Source organism: Mesoplodon mirus (genome assembly GCF_964341445.2).
Source record: "Mesoplodon mirus genome assembly, chromosome: 2".
Classification (NCBI taxonomy): domain Eukaryota; kingdom Metazoa; phylum Chordata; class Mammalia; order Artiodactyla; family Ziphiidae; genus Mesoplodon; species Mesoplodon mirus.
In genome coordinates this window covers 159,477,962-159,496,329 of record NC_138977.1, presented here as the reverse complement: position 1 = coordinate 159,496,329, position 18,368 = coordinate 159,477,962, and the positions used below count along the sequence as shown (strand labels likewise).

The following is an 18,368-nucleotide window of genomic DNA, read 5'->3' as shown; positions in this document are numbered from 1 at the left end:
ATAAATTAGAGAAAAAAATTCCAGGACTGCATTAAAAATCTTATACATCCAGCCCTCTTCATAAATCTCAGGGACAGCACTAATATTGCAATGAGCAGTTTTAAAATGGGGGGCCATTTTCTAAATCACATAATTCACATCAGCTTTCAGGGGAGTGTTCTAGAATGCTCCTCCAATGACATGTTAGAGCACGACTTACCCACAGATTATTTATTTTACCTGGTCACTGCTTGGAAAATACTGAATAAAAAATCCAAGAAGCAATCCAGTTGCCATACCAACTACCACCTCCAAAACTCCTTTGAGGACATTAAAAACTGTGGAGCCTTAAAAAAAACATAAAAAGAAAAAATTGAGACAGAATTCTAAATCCATAAATGCACAGAAGTTAATCATTAACATAAAGAGTCTAATTATATAGAAGGAAAAATGTACAGATCTTTCCTGATTTCCATATTCTTAAAATGTCTAATAAAATGTGCCTACATTAAGAAAGGTATGCATATTATTGGAGATAAATTTAAAAATAGGCATAAGCTATGATTTGTATACTTTTTTCTATGTTTACTTCAGTATAAATTTACATAATTTATTATTTACTAAGAAAATATGAAAGATAAAATTCATAAATCAGGTCTAATTTGTTCTACTGTATTATATGCATAGGCTGGGTGAGCAGACAGATCTAGTATTCAAACTGCCATTTAAGAGCCTGATTTTTTAATAATAAATGCATATTGATTTTAGTAGCTCAAATATATACAGAATACAGTAACTTAAGAATTTGGCAATAAAAGTAAAATCTTTTCTTACTACAATGAATGTAGGGGACTTACTCCTTCTCAAATGTTATTTCTAAGATTAAATCTGAAAATAAATTATTTTTGAAACTGCTCTTGGAAGAGACTTTATTTGTTGCTTAGCTTCTTTGAAATATCACAATATAGAGGTAAGTAAACTATATTTTCCCCCATAGCAAACAGGATTTAGGAAACTTTAATTTAAAAAAATCTTTGCTAGCACATTGTGCAGAAAATTATATTAAAATTGCTCAATATATAAAGCCTTCCTCGCAAACCGTTTTAAGAAAATATGTACTAACCAGTTATGTGGTTTCTTGTTATTATAATTTCGGGTACAGCATATGCCACCCCCAAGGTATGCCACTTTGGCATAAGGATTATTTTGAGCTGAAGGCAATTGAGAAGAAACATATACAAGATAAGCTCTCTGTCATCTCCCTATTTGCTTTTAAAAGAAAGACATAAATTTGTAAAGCTGTCCCTCTCCCCTCTCCATCAGGAATGACAGAAGTTAACCACTGAGGCAACGTGGAACCCTAATCAGCCCAGGGACAGCACCAGAGAAATCTACATAACAAAGTGCTGAAACCAGCCCTTATCTAACAATAGTTTGCTCATATATCTGCCTTTCCACAATTTGTTGCCTCTAAAAGCTCAAAGTCCTTTTCCTTTGTCTTGCACTTCTCTACAAAATTATTGTTCTCCGCTAAGATGCTTTATAAGCCCCAATTCTAACCACCCCTTGAGTTACTCACCACTGCGTACTCCAGTGTGTAAGCACGACGCACGCACATGCTAGTAAACCTTTTCTCTTGTTAAGCTGTCTTTGGTCAGTCTGATTTACAGGGTCCCAGCCAATGAACCTAAGGTGGGTAGAGGGGAAATAGCTTTTCCTCCCCTACGGTTTCCACCATCTCTCTTATTTAAAAGAATAATTACCTCTGTAGTAATTTTACTTAGCTAGGATAGCTCTCTGTTAGGTAATGGTGGGACTGTCAAAAGCATCTAGCTGTGATAGTAGCCTATGTCTTGAGCTAATACGGTAGATAATTTACTATAAATGTGTAGAAAGGAGCCAATTAGTTTCAGTCTCTGATATAGTAAGGTTGTTTTAAAAAAAAAGACTTCTTGGGCCCTACCTCTGAAAATTCTGATTCAGTAAATCTGGCAGGGCTTGGGATCCACATTTTAAAGAAGCTCCAGGGGCTTCCCTGGTGGTGCAGTGGTTGAGAGTCCGCCTGCCGCTGCAGGGGACACGGGTTCGTGTTGAGAGTCCGCCTGCCGCTGCAGGGGACACGGGTTCGTGCCCCGGTCCGGGAAGATCCCACATGCCATGGAGCAGCTGGGCCCGTGAGCCATGGCCGCTGAGCCTGCGCGTCCGGAGCCTGTTCTCCACAACGGGAGAGGCCACAACAGTGAGAGGCCCGCGTACCGCAAAAAAAAAAAAAAGAAGCTCCAGGTAGTTCCATCCAAAAGGCCCAAGGGCCACATTTAGTGGGGCGGGGCAGAGGGAATACAGCACTGCTGACTGGGAAGGTTCTGCAGGCAGTCTACAGCCGGCAGCCCTGCAGACCCTCCTCGTTGCCCTCCCTGCCCTGCTCTTCCCCATCCCCTGTGATTCTAATGCAAACTGTTGCTCTAAAGCCATGGTTTCCATTCCCAGAAGTTCTAATTTAATTGGCCTAAGGCAGTGCCTACAAGAGAATTTTAAAAAACTCCCCACGTAATTCTAGTATGCAGCTGAGGCTGAGAGCTATTGTTTAAAAGGTGTATATCAGGAAAACAGTGCAAACATACTTCTGGATAGGTAGAGCAGAGGTTTTTTTTTTTTTTTTATCTGCAAATAAGCACTTTATTATCAAACAGTTCAGCATCAGAACAAGGTTTCCAAAAGAGAAAAAAGTGTAGATTTGACTTAATAGGTAAGAGGGAATCCTCACTGGTTCTTGAACAAGAAGGTAACCTTATGAAAGCCATGTTTTTGATAAGATTAATTTAACCAGTGACATATGGCAGGGACTGGATGTAAGGCAACTTTGGGGCAACAGGAAGAGGCGAAGTTCTAGGTACTCAGCAGAAATCATATATAACCCCCCAAAACGGGACAATAACTACAGCAGGGTGGAGAGGCTAAAAGTACATGACTTTCTATGAAGGTGTGTTCCCACTAAATAATCTGAAGCTAAATTTAAGCTACAATTACATTTTTTTTTCTTTTTTTTTTTGCGGTATGCGGGCCTCTCACTGTTGTAGCCTCTCCCGTTGCGGAGCACAGGCTCCGGACGCGCAGGCTCAGTGGCCATGGCTCACGGGCCTAGCCGCTCCGTGGCATGTGGGATCTTCCCGGACCAGGGCACGAACCCGTGTCCCCTGCATCGGCAGGCGGAGTCTCAAACACTGCGCCACCAGGGAAGCCCTACAATTACATTTTGTCAATAATATGAAATTGCAAATCTTATTTCTAACTCTTGGACATGGATTAAAAAATGAACTTAAATTTATGCTGTGCCAAAGGGGAGTAAAGGTACTGAATAATAGTGGGAGAGAAAAAAATGCCTTAAGTTCTTTTTCATTACTACTTAAAACATAATGCATCCATTTCAAACACTTGGTAAGTATGAAAAAGATACCCATTAAAATCATTGCTGCTATTACCAACCAAATGTTAAAACTGTTCCTATTTTAGAACAGTGCTGTTTCTCCCACTTGGCCTGCTGTCATGGTGCTCATTGAAAATCTACTCATCCCTTGTGTGAAGTCTCCAAGATTAAACTTACCCAGAGGCTCCATGTAGAAGCTGTTTTAGTCCTTCTCTAAATCTTCTTTAAGTCCTTTGAATCTCCCCTTACTGCACTTACCAAACTGCTTGAGCAGTCTATGTCTAGAGGGTGAAGCTACTGGTCCCTTCCTAGTATGGAACTAAATCTTGGGAGGTGACTTTTTCCATTTTAATTTGCCTTAATTAATTATCAAGCAACTATGCCATGCTTGTAACACCATAATCGATGTTTCTAGAGTGCAAGAGAACAGCACGTTGTGAACGGATCCCTGTACCTGTGGAAAAGGCCATGCCCAGGCAGGTGTTGAAGCCAGTGATGGCCAGAATATCATCGAAGCTGCCAGCAGCCATGAGCAAGGTCGGGACACCTTTTTCAACACCATAGCCTCCTTCCTGCAAAAGGAGCATTGAAGGCACCACGACAGCTGGAGATACAGCACCTAAAACAAAACTAAGCAGGCAGTGCTTTAGGCATTTATGACAGTATCTTAGTCATTATTATTATTGTTGTTGTTGAAAGTATAATAACCTCTACTCTTTTAGAGGTTACACTTTGGACAACTAAAGTCTTTCAGATGGGAGCAAAGCACCAACCCAGAAACACATACATATATGCAAGTTCTATAGAACACTTTTTTCAAAGTATGGCCATGGATAACCTGTGTTAGAACTACTTAGGCTGCCTAAAAAGTTATATTTATGGGTGGTATAGAAGACCTAATGGGCTTAGGCCCCAGGAATCTGCCTTTTTTTAAAAACAAAACATTATGGTATGAGGTTTGAAAAACATGGCCATAGACTTTTTGGATTGGAACCCAGTGACGTTAGGCCTTTTACCAAGATTGAGTATGTAAAATAAGACAACAGATTAGAAGGAAAAGACCATAATGACATTGACAGTGACACTCATAATGGCAGCAGTAGTAACACCAGAAAGCATTTTATAGTGCTTACTACATGCCAAATACCATTTTAAGCACTTTACATATATTAATTTAATCCTCACAATAACGCCATGAAAAAGCTACAATCATTATCTTTGTTTTGCAAATGAGTAAACTGAGGCACAGAGAGATTAAATAACTGGCCAAAGATTGCATAACGCAAAGTCATAGAGCTGGCATTTGAATCCAAGCAGTATAGCTCCAGGGTCCTAACCCTGAAAAATAAGAACTTCTTACTTGTTGCATACTCACTAGTACTAAATTCTAAGTACGTTCATATTTAGTTAATTCTCATGGCTTTAACCATTAGAAATAAGAACTGACGGTGGAAGGAAGAGACAGCAGAACCATCTAATCAAACAGTCTGGTGACAAAAGAAGGAGGAAAACAGTTCTGGGTGTTGATGACTGTTGATATATTTATTATCCTTTATACCAGACTCTGAGGTGAGATCTGGCATCTCTCTCACCAGTCTGGAATCACGTATAGGTAAAAGATCATTACTTCTTCAATAGTTTAAATTATTATAATCACTGCAAAAGCTAGACATACACTATACACATATACTATAATTTGAAGTTATAATATTTAGATTATGCTGATATCGATGTTGTATTTTTTGATGTCCTTAAGAAAATGCTATTATGTTTTCTCTTGTAAGTAAACAGTGAAAACCCTAAATGTCTGTGCATATTTTCATACAATAAGGAAAAACTCTTACCCCAGCATAAATCCCCATTGCCATGGTAAACCCATGAGGAAGTGGGCAAGAAGAGAAGATGCACACGCCTCCACAAGACAAGGACCCAAGGATAATCTTACACAAACACCCTTCAACTTCTTCAGGGCCTGCAATAGAAAACTAGACATACTAAAATAATTCTCTAAAGACATGCAGAGATTATGACATTAAATGCTTTTGCTTCAATATTCAGCCCACATCTGGATCATCACAAATCTTCCAGGAATGTTCCACTTAGAACATCTAGTGTTCTAAGTGTTTAGAGCTAGCTTATTTATTCCTCATAGCAGCCCTACGATATAGGTAATATTATGCCCATTTTGTAGATGTCCTCATCTAAAAAGGCTCAAGTTAAAGTGACTTGCCTATGATCATGCCATTGGTGAGTTGTGGAGCTAGGTTTGTACCCAGGCAGGCTGCTTCCAGAGTCTGTGCTCATAATCCCCGCGCTAGCTGATTTAACCCTCTCAGTGTTAGCTTTATTTATAATTTATGGTCCCAAAATGAGGCTTGGGTGAAAACCTCTGTCCCCCAAAACATGCATTTCTAAATCAAAACATTCCAAAAATTCATTCCTAATGAAAAAAAGCATTTAAAAAAACTCATACTTGAGACTCATTCTATATAGGAGGCAGTTTCCTGAGCCAGTACAGTTAGCCCTAAACTCTTATATAGGGCTTTGCATGCCAAAAATATGATGTCTTCTCTCTCATGACCATAATTTATAACTATGGTCCATATCTCTGTCAGAGAAAAGGGGGGGGCTTTATTCTTGGTGCTGTCCCCACATAGTAACTCCACCTTTCTCCAAGAAAGAGTATGGGAACATCGTCTGGGGAGAGTTCTGCATGAAACAGATTCTCTTCTCTTCTTGAGAATGTCATGCACAATGCCCACTTCCACAAAATTCCTAGTCAATAAGTAGAAATTTGTACTTCATACATTTGAATCAAGCCCAAGGCCAGCGCGAACCAATATGACAGCCAGGGCTATGCTTCTCAAAGCAGAAGACCACTTGTGCTTGATCTGTATGTTATCACTGATGACAGGGATATTTCTGATGAGAAACCCAGCAAGCAGCATGCCTAGAATGGAAAAATCAAACAACTCTTTAGTTAGTTTTCAAATACAGGCAATAGGTTTTGGCACTTTAGCTGTGAAAGAGACTACCCTATAATCTTAGGAAATACTTCCTTTTTTGCTTATTCGTTAGGTGAAATTAGGTTAAGCTTTTAATTAAAATAATATAATAAATTAGAGGAGCTAAGACAAGGCTTTAATATGAAGATAAAAACAACAGATTAATTAATAATTCCTAAATAACTGAACCTGAAAGGGAGAAACAGGATGCAGTATTTGGATAGAAAGTGTGATCAAATTCTAAATGTAAAATGTTTTAATAGAATGTCCAGGGACTTCCCTGGTGGTGCAGTGGTTAAGAATCTGCCTCGCAATGCAGGGGATGTGGGTTCAATCCCTAGTCGGAGAACTAAGATCCCACATGCCACAGGGCAACTAAGTCCACGTGCCGCAACTACTGAGCTCACGTGCTCTGCAGCCCGCGCACCACAATGAAGATGCCGCGTGCCACAACTAAGACCCAATGCAGCCAAAAATAAATAAATAAAATAAATATTAAAAAAAATACAATGTCCAATTTAGTCATCCCTTTGTGTGCAACTAGCAAAGAGCTCCTGACATTACTGACTATGTCAGATTACCTGAAATGTCAATAAATACCTATATGGATTCCATTTTACCTTCAAACAGGATAATTTAAGAAAAAAAAAACCCACATAACCTGCTCTGCAAAGGCTTAAGGTGAGTTATGATGAAATGGACATTGCTCTGTCATGTCAGCTGGTGACTCTTTTTTCATTCAGCCATTCAACATTCACCAAATGCCTTCAGTATTTTAGATACTATAATAGGCACTAGAGATATAATAATGGACAAAAACTGGGTACTACACCTCAACAAGCTTTCAGCCTCTAGGGGAGCAAGACAAATTGACAATCTGAATTTTATGGAAGCATGAGGAGGCATTGTATGAGTTGAGACGGGAGGGGTGAGTCAGAGGGGTGCAAAGAAGGAGAAAAGGGGTAAAGAGGCCGGGGAGTTGAAAAGTTTCTGAAAGAGAAAGCAGTTTCTTCCAAGGTATGAAAAAGAAGTGTGACATTCTAGGAACTGCAAGTAGTTGAGTGTGACTGAGGAAACTGAGTAGTTTGTGAGGGAATCCTGTCCTCAATGATAATACCACATGCCCATGCAAAGGGAAGGACTTCTCCGGCAGATACTGTGAGGCTTCTACCCTCCGTTCTCCAGCACTATCCTCTTCTCACCATGTCCTTATAAGCACCACCCCGTTATATGACTGGACAAATTTACTAGTGTTGGGATGTTTTGAATTAAGCTATGAGAATAGAAAAGAATTACCTGTGTGGCTTTTTGTGACTTGCTCCAGACACCGTTAGGTAAAGGAGCATCACTCCCAGGCATCTTTCATCACTGCCATTTAATCTGGAAGAAGGTCTCTAAATTCTGAATTCTGCAGTTATGGTCTTTCTAGAATTTGTGAAAATATAAACTAGCCTACAATAACTATTTTTAAAAGAATAATGAGAAGAATAATATATGCTTATGGTAAAATTAAAAATTACTGACAAGTGTAAAGTGACAAGTATATGCCCAACCCCAAGGCATTTTTTTTTTTGTGGTACGCGGACCTCTCACTGTTGTGGCCTCTCCCATTGCAGAGCACAGGTTCCGGATGCGCAGGCTCAGTGGCCATGGCTCATGGGCCCAGCTGCTCCGCGGCATGTGGGATCTTCCCAGACCGGGGCACGAACCCATGTGCCCTGCATGGGCAGGCGGACTCTCAACCACTGAGCCACCAGGGAAGCCCCAAGGGCAACTTTTTATCTTCATTCCCCAAAGGTTTTCATTGTTAAGGATTATTTGTGCCCTTCCAGAAAGTTTCTATACCTATTTAAGCATGCCTGTGTGTGTGTGCTTTTGTGTTTGGTGTGTGTGTGTGTGTGTGTATGTGCTGGACACAAATGAAAGCATGTTTATATACCATTGGATAATATTTCCCCATTTAACAATATAGCCTGGATATATTCCCATTGATATATATATCTGCCTTATTTTATAATAGTTGCAATAGTATCTCATTGTTTGGAAGTACCATAATTTTGGAACCAATTAATGGACTTTAAGATTTTTCATTACAAACAGTGCTGAAATGAGCACAGTTCATACATCAAGTATTTATTAAGTGCCTACTACATGCCAGACCCTTATGATACCCTGCTAATACAGATAGCAGCTAGACCAACATGGTCCTTGTCCATATGGAGCTTACATGTTTGTAGGTTTGTGTAAGTATATCCACAGGATAATCCCTACCAGTGGAAGAGTTAAGCCCTAGAGTACAGGCATATTTCATTTTCATAGATATTGATGAATTACCAAGCCCAAAATGCTGCACTAACCTTATATTTTATTAATACGTCAATAGTTCCTTACTGAAACTTAAAATGTGGATCTAAACCAGTCCTAAATTAATTACAGCATATAACTACCTGGAATCAAAAAGATTAATAATCTAACAAGAATTCAAAAATATGTTAAGAGGACTTTTTTTTTGGAGTTTTAGAGGGGGAAGGGGGCATTTTTTTTGTTCCCCAAATGAATGTGAAAATTTCCCTGGGAACCAGTTTCCTTTGCCAATGGTCTGGGTTGCTCTGGCCACCTGATATGGACTTGGCAGGCATCTTGCCTCTGAGCCCATGCTGGCCTCTCCCTCTCACGTAGGTTGTGGAGGAAAGAACACCTCCTTTGATATAGGACTATTCTTCTTTTTCTCTTAATTTGTATTATGGAAATTTTTTTCAATTATAATGTGCTTCAAAAACACTTGGGAGTAGATGAAATAAGATTGGTCATGTATTGATAAATTTTGCATATTTAAAAAGATTTCCATAACACAAATTAAGAGAAAAAAGAATAATACCCCTCTATTAGGAAAGGTGTTCTTCTCCCCACAATGAAAGGAGAAGACCACGTGGGCTCAGAGGCAAGAAGGGAACATCCAAATCAAAATCAGGTGGCCGCATCAGCTCAGACCATGAGCAAAGGAAAGTGTTCCAGGGCAATTGTTTTCACGTTTATTTTGGGAATAAAAAATTCTCCTTCATCCTCTATCTCTAGCAATTATTTCAATGAGCTTATGAAAATATAGAACAGGCAATCATCACACATATTCTGTCTTAACAGGTCTTTATGGGTTCAGATAATGTTTCGGTTTTAGTTACTGGCCCTACTACAATAAAAAGTGGTAAACTTTTTTCTATCACAAGTGCAACACTACAAAAACGGGATGCTAAGATATATAACGTATGTGATCTTTCAGAATAATTTCAGTTACCCCAGGAGATTTCATGAGATCTCAAAGCCCAAGTCTGTACCACTTGGCAATGTGGTATACTTAGTTTGTTGTAATAATAAGCATAGAATGGAAAAAAAAAGGATGAGGTATAAAGGGTAATTTTCATGAAGTCTAGAACAGCAGTTTCAACTTAGGCTGCATATTAGAATCACTTGGGGAACTTTTAAACATTCTGATGCCCAGGACATATGCCACATCAATTAATTCAGAATCTCTGGGCATCAGCTTTTAAAAGACTTCATGAGGTGATTCCTATGCACAACCATGTTTGAAAACTTATGATTAGCTTATTAAAAATGCAGAATCTCAGGTCCCACCCCCAGATCTGTTTAATTAGAATCTGCATTTTAACAAGGTCCCAAGGTCATTTTTCTGCATGATGAAGTTTGACAAGCACTGATTTAGATGCATGAGTCAGCAAACATTTTCTGTCAAGGGTCAGATAAGAGATATTTTAGCCTTTGTGGGCCACAGGGTCTCTTTCACAACTTCTCAACTCTGCCATTGTAGTGTGAAAGCAGCCACAGACAATATGTGAATGAATGAGCATGGGTGTGTTCCAATAATATCTTATTTACAAAAGAGGTGGATTGCCAACCCTTTATCACAGCATACAGGCATATTTAGAAACAACTCATTTTAACAATAATTCAATTCATAACTTTAGAGAACAAAAAGCACTCATGATAAATAATATGAATTGAGCAAAATAACTTTATTTTTACCTAAAATTGAAAAGTATATTGAGAAATAGTACATGGTCAAATGTAAATAACTCTACTTCTTTTTATACTTAGCTTCAACTGCTGACCACAAATTCAAAAGCAAGTAATTTTGGTCTTTGTTAGCCAATATTGATTGTCCTCACTAACATAAAATAACAGGAAAAATTTTTACTCAGGAATTGTGTGCAAATATATATGTGTGAAAGATATGTGATTTTTAAATAAAACTTAGTGACATAAATCTGTTAGAAATGGACACAAAATGCCTTTTGTGGTATAATGAAAGTGGTAAAGTAAAATTTTGTAATATGGAATTCTTTGAAGAAACATTAAAGATATGATGTCCAGTGTTAAGACTAATTTTCATGTGTTTCATGTTTGGACAGTTCTCATGGCCTCTGGAAGAATATTTTTGGTTAAATTATTTCAATAAGCATGATAATACAATACAGCCAATGGTGTGCTGGTAAATGCTTAATAAGTAGCTGGCCAAAAAAGTGTGTGTGTATTTATATTTATATATTTACATATTTATTATAAATTTTACTGATATAAAGGATGTGCAGAATACAGTTTATAAATATGCAACAATCATCACTGTAAATTCTATAGAGCCAATTGATTCTCATAGAATGTTTTCATTGTTTTTCAGTGTTGAACTCCATATCCATAACCAACTATGGTTGCAGTTCAACAATGAATTGACAAAATCAGATTACAACTAAATGCTTGACTACTATCTGGCTTAGCAAAGAAGCCATTCACATTATGACGAGCAAGTATAGTGTCACCATGAATATCGGTTGATAATTTTGTTTATGTTAATGAGTAAGATGAAAATGAACCAATGAAAATGCATGTTGGAACTTCACTTGTTTGTCAGTGATGTGAATGACTAACAATATAGTAAGCCCTGATTTGTAGCACTTGCTGAGTTCTGTCTTAAAGATACTTCCACCATGGCTGATGTTAAGCTACCAACATGGTGTCAAAGAATGTGGATTTAGGAAGAGGGCATGAGAGGCACACCATTATATATTATTTCCATAGTATGACTTAAATATGACTTACTCTGAAGAAAACAGGATGTGTTTAGCACTTACCCAGAAGGGGAGGCAGTGGAGGTAATGTAGGTAACTTAATGAGCCCCAAAAGTTTACCTCCAAAGATGGCACAATAGAATAGGATTATAATTCCAAACAGGTTTCCTCCAGGAAGACATTCAGGGCCGGTAATTGACCAAACTACAGCCCACAGAAGAACCACCATGGTAACTGAAATAAACGAGGAAAACTAGTTTCTATCAACGAGTGGTTATCTGCAGGTAAATATAACCTAAACATTAAAAAAAATGAAGACACATACAAATATTTATAATCACGTGTAAGTTTTAAAGAACATCAGTAATATAAAAAACTGGGTAATTTCCAAGCACCTTAAAAAGTAGGATATTACCACAGTGCCTTTGAATCCACCTGTGTGCTCTTTCTAAGCCCATCACCCATCTGCTTTCACACTGCCAGAAGAAACTACTATCTTGGATTTTTTTTTTAACTATTCCCTTATTTTTCCTTATAATTTTTTTTTTTTTTTTTTTTGCGGTATGCGGGCCTCTCACTGTTGTGGCCTCTCCCGTTGCGGAGCACAGGCTCCGGACGCGCAGGCTCAGCGGCCATGGCTCACGGGCCCCGCCGCTCCACGGCATGTGGGATCTTCCCAGACCGGGACACGAACCCGTGTCCCCTGCATCGGCAGGCGGATTCTCAACCACTGCGCCACCAGGGAAGCCCTCCTTATAATTTTACCATAAAAATTCATTAGTTAATAAAAAGAGAAAGAGTCACTATCTATATCCTCTTCTCAGAAACATGAGAACACTTTAACAATCACACTCCTGTATTTTAGTTCTGCCTTCAATTAAGCATTATTGTTTATTGTTTAACTATTGCTTCTTTTCTTTTTTTTTTTTTTTCTTTTTTTTTGCGGTATGCGGGCCTCTCACTGTTGCGGCCTCTCCCGTTGCGGAGCACAGGCCCCGGACGCGCAGGCTCAGCGGCCATGGCTCACGGGCCCAGCCGCTCCGCGGCATGTGGGATCCTCCCAGACCGGGGCACGAACCCGTATCCCCTGCATCGGCAGGCGGACTCTCAACCACTGCGCCACCAGGGAGGCCCGCTTCTTTTCTATTGTCGACATTTGTTTAGAATTACCCACATACTTACCTTTTTTTTTGATCATCATTCATTATGGCATCTCAAACCTTTCATCTCGACAATTACTTTGTTGCCTGAAGTATTTCCTTTAGGAGAGGCATGTCTGTTAGAATGTGAAATATGTTTCCCTGTTTGAAAACCTTGTGTTCTACAAAATTGTACACTGACAATAGAAAGGCACATGGAAAAAAGAGAGTTGGGCAGACTACTCACAACTCAAAACTTGTGACCAAAGCACTAACTGAAGCAACAACGATCCTAATAAAAGTACCAGCACAGTTAAATCTCCACTAATATTTGTATCCCCCATAGTCAACCTCTTCTTTGCAGACTTCAACACTGGAACTACACTTACTATTTCAAGATGCAGAATCTTGAGAGCATTTGCTCTAAACAGAGAGTAGTTCCATCAAATCCTATCCAGACTGTAGCCTTCTCCATCAATAAAATATTTTGTTGTTGTTAATGTTTTGTTTTGTTTTGTTTTTTAACTGAGGTAAGTGTTGGCAGCTTCTTCATCACATGTGGCTTCATTAGACAGCTTAATGTCATGGAAAGCTTAAATCTTTGACGTTCCTAAGAGAACAACTAACCACCTCAAAAGAAGGTACTTACCCAGGGTGCTCAGCTTTTTAAAAGGCTTTATCTTTAAAGTTAGTAAGTCTTTATCTTTAGTTGTAATAAAGTATATACCTGATCTTTCTTGGGGGGAGGGTTCAATTCACTTTGTACTTATCTGCTATTGCTCGATGATGTTAAATATTAATATGCCAGGAAAAATTAAGTACAAAAATGCAAACTCCATATTACACTGACACAGTTCCCTATTTACCATCGCATATAAACTAAATCATGGTACAGAAACACTCTGTAGCAGAGCATGCTATATTTCTCATGAAGATCTGCTGGTAGCAAATTTTTAGTTTTATTTATCTGGAATCATCTTTATTTTCATTCTTAAAAGATAGCTTATCTATGTATACAATTCTAAGTTGAGAGTTATTTTCAGTTTCTTGAAAATATTATTCCTTGGTTTTCTGTCTTTTGTTACTGTTTTGTAAGTCTAATTTCAGCTCTTTTAGGGAATTCTTTTTCTTTGGTTGGTTTTAAGATCTTTCTTTTCCTTTGGCTTTCTGCAAATTCAGTATATGTTTAGGAATGGCTTCCTTTTGGTTTGCTTAGGATTTATGCTTTTTATAAATTCTGAATTTCTTCAAATATTTTATCTCCCCCATTTTTCCTATTCTTTTTTTTTTTTCTGGAACTATGATTAAACAGTCACACTCTCCTCTCTGCATTGCTAACCCTAGTTTCATATTTTCCATCTTTGTCTTTGTGTATTGCATTGTACATAATCTCTTCAGATCTATTTGCTAGTTTACCAATTTTCTTTCCACTTACTCTGTTGTCTATTCACTGTTTTAAATTTCAATTACTGTACTTTATTTTTCATCTCTAGAACTTCAATTTGGTTCTTACTAAAATCTTTTCATTTTTATAAAGAGTTGTTTTGTACTCATACTTGCTATTTCCTCTTTAGCTTCTTTATAGATATCAAAAATGTTTTATATTCTATTTTCTGATAATGGAAAATGTTGAAATGTTTCCTTGTGCATTTATTTGTGATTTTTTGTTTGTTTTCTTGCAACAGTGAGCTCTTCCTTGCAACTGTATCTCTGGGAATTTCTGGAGCCTTAGGTTGAGTCTGAGTTTTTCCAGATAGGATCTGATTTTGCTTCTACCATGTGTTTAGACGCTTACAAACTGGGACCACTTTTAGATATATTTTCAGTTTGAGTTATTTTTCTGTGAATTTGGAGCACAAATCAGAATGAGGTTACCCATTTTTAGTGGAGACTCTCCCCTCCTCCAGCTAGCACCACAGTTTAGACAGACAGGTTTAGTTACTGGGCCCCTCTGCAGGGCAGGTTTACCTCAAATCCACCATCACATTGGGTTCCAACTTTGTGTGGGTGAGGGAGAATGACTTCTCCTATGATACTTCTCCCAACCTGGGCAGCTCTAGCAAAGCCTCCTATACTCTCATGGTTCTCAGAATAAATCTCAAGTTCACTGGTATTTTGCAGAAGCCTCTGGAGAAAAGGCCAGCTTGAGTGTTTATTTCTCTCTCCTACTTACACTTTGTTTTTGGTGTCCGATGACTTCCTGTTTTCTTGACAGATAAAAGGTATATTTAAAAAGTCTTAAACTATTTTCAGATGTTTTCACTGGCATAAGTGAAAGGATTATTCATTGTGTCTCCTCTACATATTGCTAGAGATCACATCCAATGTCCCATTTTTTAAACCCTTACAGAATTGTTCCAGATTTTCTAGGCTTATGATGGTATTACAACAAAATAACAAAGGGGCCTTCAGTATTTCCCAATTGGCTATAGGGGCTGAAATTTCTAACAGGGGCTGAAATATAATGGGAAATCAGGAATTGCCAGCTACTAACTTGTATCTTATCACAGCATAAACCTAGTTTTATACTAATTCAGAAAGGTAGAATTAAGGGTTTTCCACTTCAACATTACTTTTTTTTTTTTTTTTTTGCGGTATGCGGGCCTCTCACTGCTGTGGCCTCTCCCGTTGCGGAGCACAGGCTCCGGACGCGCAGGCCCAGCGGCCACGGCTCACGGGCCCAGCCGCTCCGCGGCACATGGGATCCTCCCAGACCGGGGCACGAACCCGCATCCCCCGCATCGGCAGGCGGACTCTCAACCACTGCGCCACCAGGGAGGCCCCTCAACATTACTTTTTAAAAAAATTGTATTTATTTTTTTATACAGTAGGTATCTATTTTATACATATTAGTGTATATATGTCAATCCCAATCTCCCAGTTCATCCCACCTCCACCCCACCCCTGCCACTTTCCCCCCTTGGTGCCCATACGTTTATACTACTTTTTTAAAAAAACCTCTAACTTTCCTTTTCCCTCCTCATACTCAAAATGAAATTCTGAATACATAGTGAGTGTACATGCATAAGGTTTCTCTAAATCATGTTTAATTCAATTAATAATTTATTTCTTATCTACAATTTTGAAAAATAATATTTTCACATGTAAGATTTACTTCTTAAGAAGAATATTTTGCATGATGAATGGTCACAGGAAACAGTACAGGGAAAAAAAGCAGTCTTGTAAGCCTCAGAAACGGAAGTATAAGAAAACAAGTGAGAGGTGTTTATGTATCGTGAGTCCCCATTTCTCAGGCAGCTTTAAGGACAATGATTATAGAATTTTATAAAACTAGTCTCCAAATCACATCATTCTTTTATACCCCTTTCCTTAATGCAATCCACATCCACTGTAGTGTACATGTTTTAACGAGAAGTGTGCCATAACTTGAACGGTGAAAGTTTAAAAAAAATAAAAAGAACAGAAAAGGTATTAAATTATCTGTTGCCTTCTCAACTAGTGTATATACTAGAACCTGGTTTTCTCTACATGTTTTAAGTAAAGTTTGAGATTTTTTTCTCATGCTGGTTTAGAAACTTACCTAATTTCATTAAAAACATATCTAGAGCCTGAAGTATAATATAACGTATCATACTTGGCTTCCATTGTCCCAGTGGCGAATGATAAAAATGTTTTTCAGAGCTCACAAATGAATTACATGTATAAAGAAGTGAGCCTGATTTTTCAGTAAATATAACTTCTAGATCAAACATGTTACATTCTTCAACATATTTACTGGGGGAGGCCATATATTTAATGATGCTGTCATTCCTCAACACAATTTTTGAAACTGTCTTTAAATTTGCCTTTATAGAGAAGTTTCAACCCCATTCTCCTTTTTCTTACTGTATTACACATCCTCCAATATACATGCACACACACACTTCCTTTTTGAACAAAAACAACATTACTGAAATTGAACGTCCATTTATTCATCAAATTGATATCAGAATAATGTTGGGATGCCTCCAAAGACCAAATCCATTCCTAAAAGACAAATATATCCCAACCCTAACACATCAAAATAGTGTAGAGATAAATTCCCCCTCCTTAACCCCCCAATTTTAAGTAATAGCAGCAATAAGTTGAATTGGAAACCAGGATCTTTACTTACAAAATGATGGATTTGTTTGGAAGTATAAATTGAGCTGTGTTTGCTCAAACATTAGTGGCATGACTTAACAGTAATAACAACCAACATTTATTTGGTGCTTTTCTGTTTATAAGTAATTTCTCAGTCATTTTTCTCATTGGAGGGCTAACGTAATCCTATGAAATTACTCAGATACAGAAAAGGAAAATGCCCTTGACCTCTGCTCTCTCCCTCTTCCTGCTAGCGGGAATGGTGGTGACAACACTGCTCTTGGTAGCCCTGAGTTGAAAATGGTGGAGCCCTGTCAGCCTGGGACCCTGAATGACTATGGAGCAGAGCTACATACTGTTATGAATTGTTCACCTTGTAGTTTTTATGTGAGAGAGAAGTAAACGTCTTTTTGTCCTTTAAACCATATTACTTAGGAATCTCTCATTATAATAACTTCATCTTTTACCCTCTTGTTCTGAATTCATCCTTATCATTTACATACCATTTGTTATTACTCTATCCAGTAAACCACGTGGAGGGCAAGCAAATGTCTGTCTTAGTCTTTGCAAATGATTTGGTTCAGTTGGTGTTTCTTGCATTTTTTCATTGCTATTCAGTAGGTTACTTCCTTCTGTTGGTTCATTTCCATCTATACCTCTGGGGTTCATAACTGTTTCCTCCTGTGTTTAAAGCAATTAAAAAATCCTTAAAACTATATATTTGCTGTACATTTTTATAGTTACTGAGCCATCACATCACAAATCAAATTTCTGTTGCTAGAATCAAGGCTAACACTTTACAGAGGAAAAGCACAGCTTTATTACTAGCTAATTGGAGAATGCTCAGAATAAGAATGAACTATGTGAGGAGTATTTACCATTGAGTCACTATTTGTAGCATTATAAATGCTTGAGTCACATAAAATTTCATTATGATTTTCAATACTGGGTTTAAAAATTAGCCTATTTAAAATATGATTCAAGGCCATAGTTGGTAAATATGTCAGAGTGATTCAGAAAGAGATAATCATCTGTGGCAAAAACAAATTCACATTCATTCATTTACTTTAATTTAAGCAATAAAGAGGGAAGAAACCAGAATCATTCTAGGGCTTAGGCTGGGAACACAAAGCACTTCACAGGCTCTCAATGTAGGGCCAGCTGCTAATGACTATCTAGGAAAACTGGCAGTCATACCTACTACACCAGTTTGGGGATTTAAGAATGGGGAGAATTGTTAATTGAGTGATAGAGAATGAAGAGAACACAATTCTGTCATATATTTGGAGATGTAGTCCCCTCCTTAAGGAAATGGTTGGGATGTTCTACATTTGATCATACCTGTATTACTTGACACCTGGAGGCTGTGTGATTCACCTCTGTGGATGGTTCTGAATCTTCATGCTTAATTGTTTTATCTTGATTCTCCATGATTTATAATTAAGAATATGATAGAGGGAAGAACAGGATCTGTTTTGAAGGAGAAAGAGTATAGATATAGGACAGCAATTTGAGATTTAAATGAATGAATTGTACTTATTTTTCCCCTTAGTGGCTAAAATATTTTAAATTAGACTGTTCTTAATTTTCAATTGTTAATCTTTTCTTTGATTACAATATATAATCCTAATTCTTACCTACCTTTTTACCTTTCTTGAAA

General features: G+C 37.9%; 1 protein-coding gene across 6 annotated transcripts in view; it reads right to left on the bottom strand.

Moving 5' to 3' along the window:
- The window catches only part of SLC9B2 (solute carrier family 9 member B2), a 47,979-nt gene that overhangs the window by 17,076 nt on the left and 12,535 nt on the right, over nt 1-18,368 (bottom strand). For all 6 annotated transcript variants that reach the window (XM_082603731.1, XM_082603730.1, XM_082603732.1 and 3 more), the window contains 7 exons: nt 18,050-18,178; nt 17,212-17,389; nt 11,550-11,720; nt 6,211-6,353; nt 5,248-5,375; nt 3,858-4,033; nt 220-326 (listed from right to left, as the gene is read on the bottom strand). In XM_082603731.1, the coding sequence (XP_082459857.1) occupies nt 220-326; nt 3,858-4,033; nt 5,248-5,375; nt 6,211-6,353; nt 11,550-11,720; nt 17,212-17,389; nt 18,050-18,139 (993 nt within the window). In that variant the 5' untranslated portion in view covers nt 18,140-18,178. The remainder of the gene's footprint in view (nt 1-219; nt 327-3,857; nt 4,034-5,247; nt 5,376-6,210; nt 6,354-11,549; nt 11,721-17,211; nt 17,390-18,049; nt 18,179-18,368) is intronic.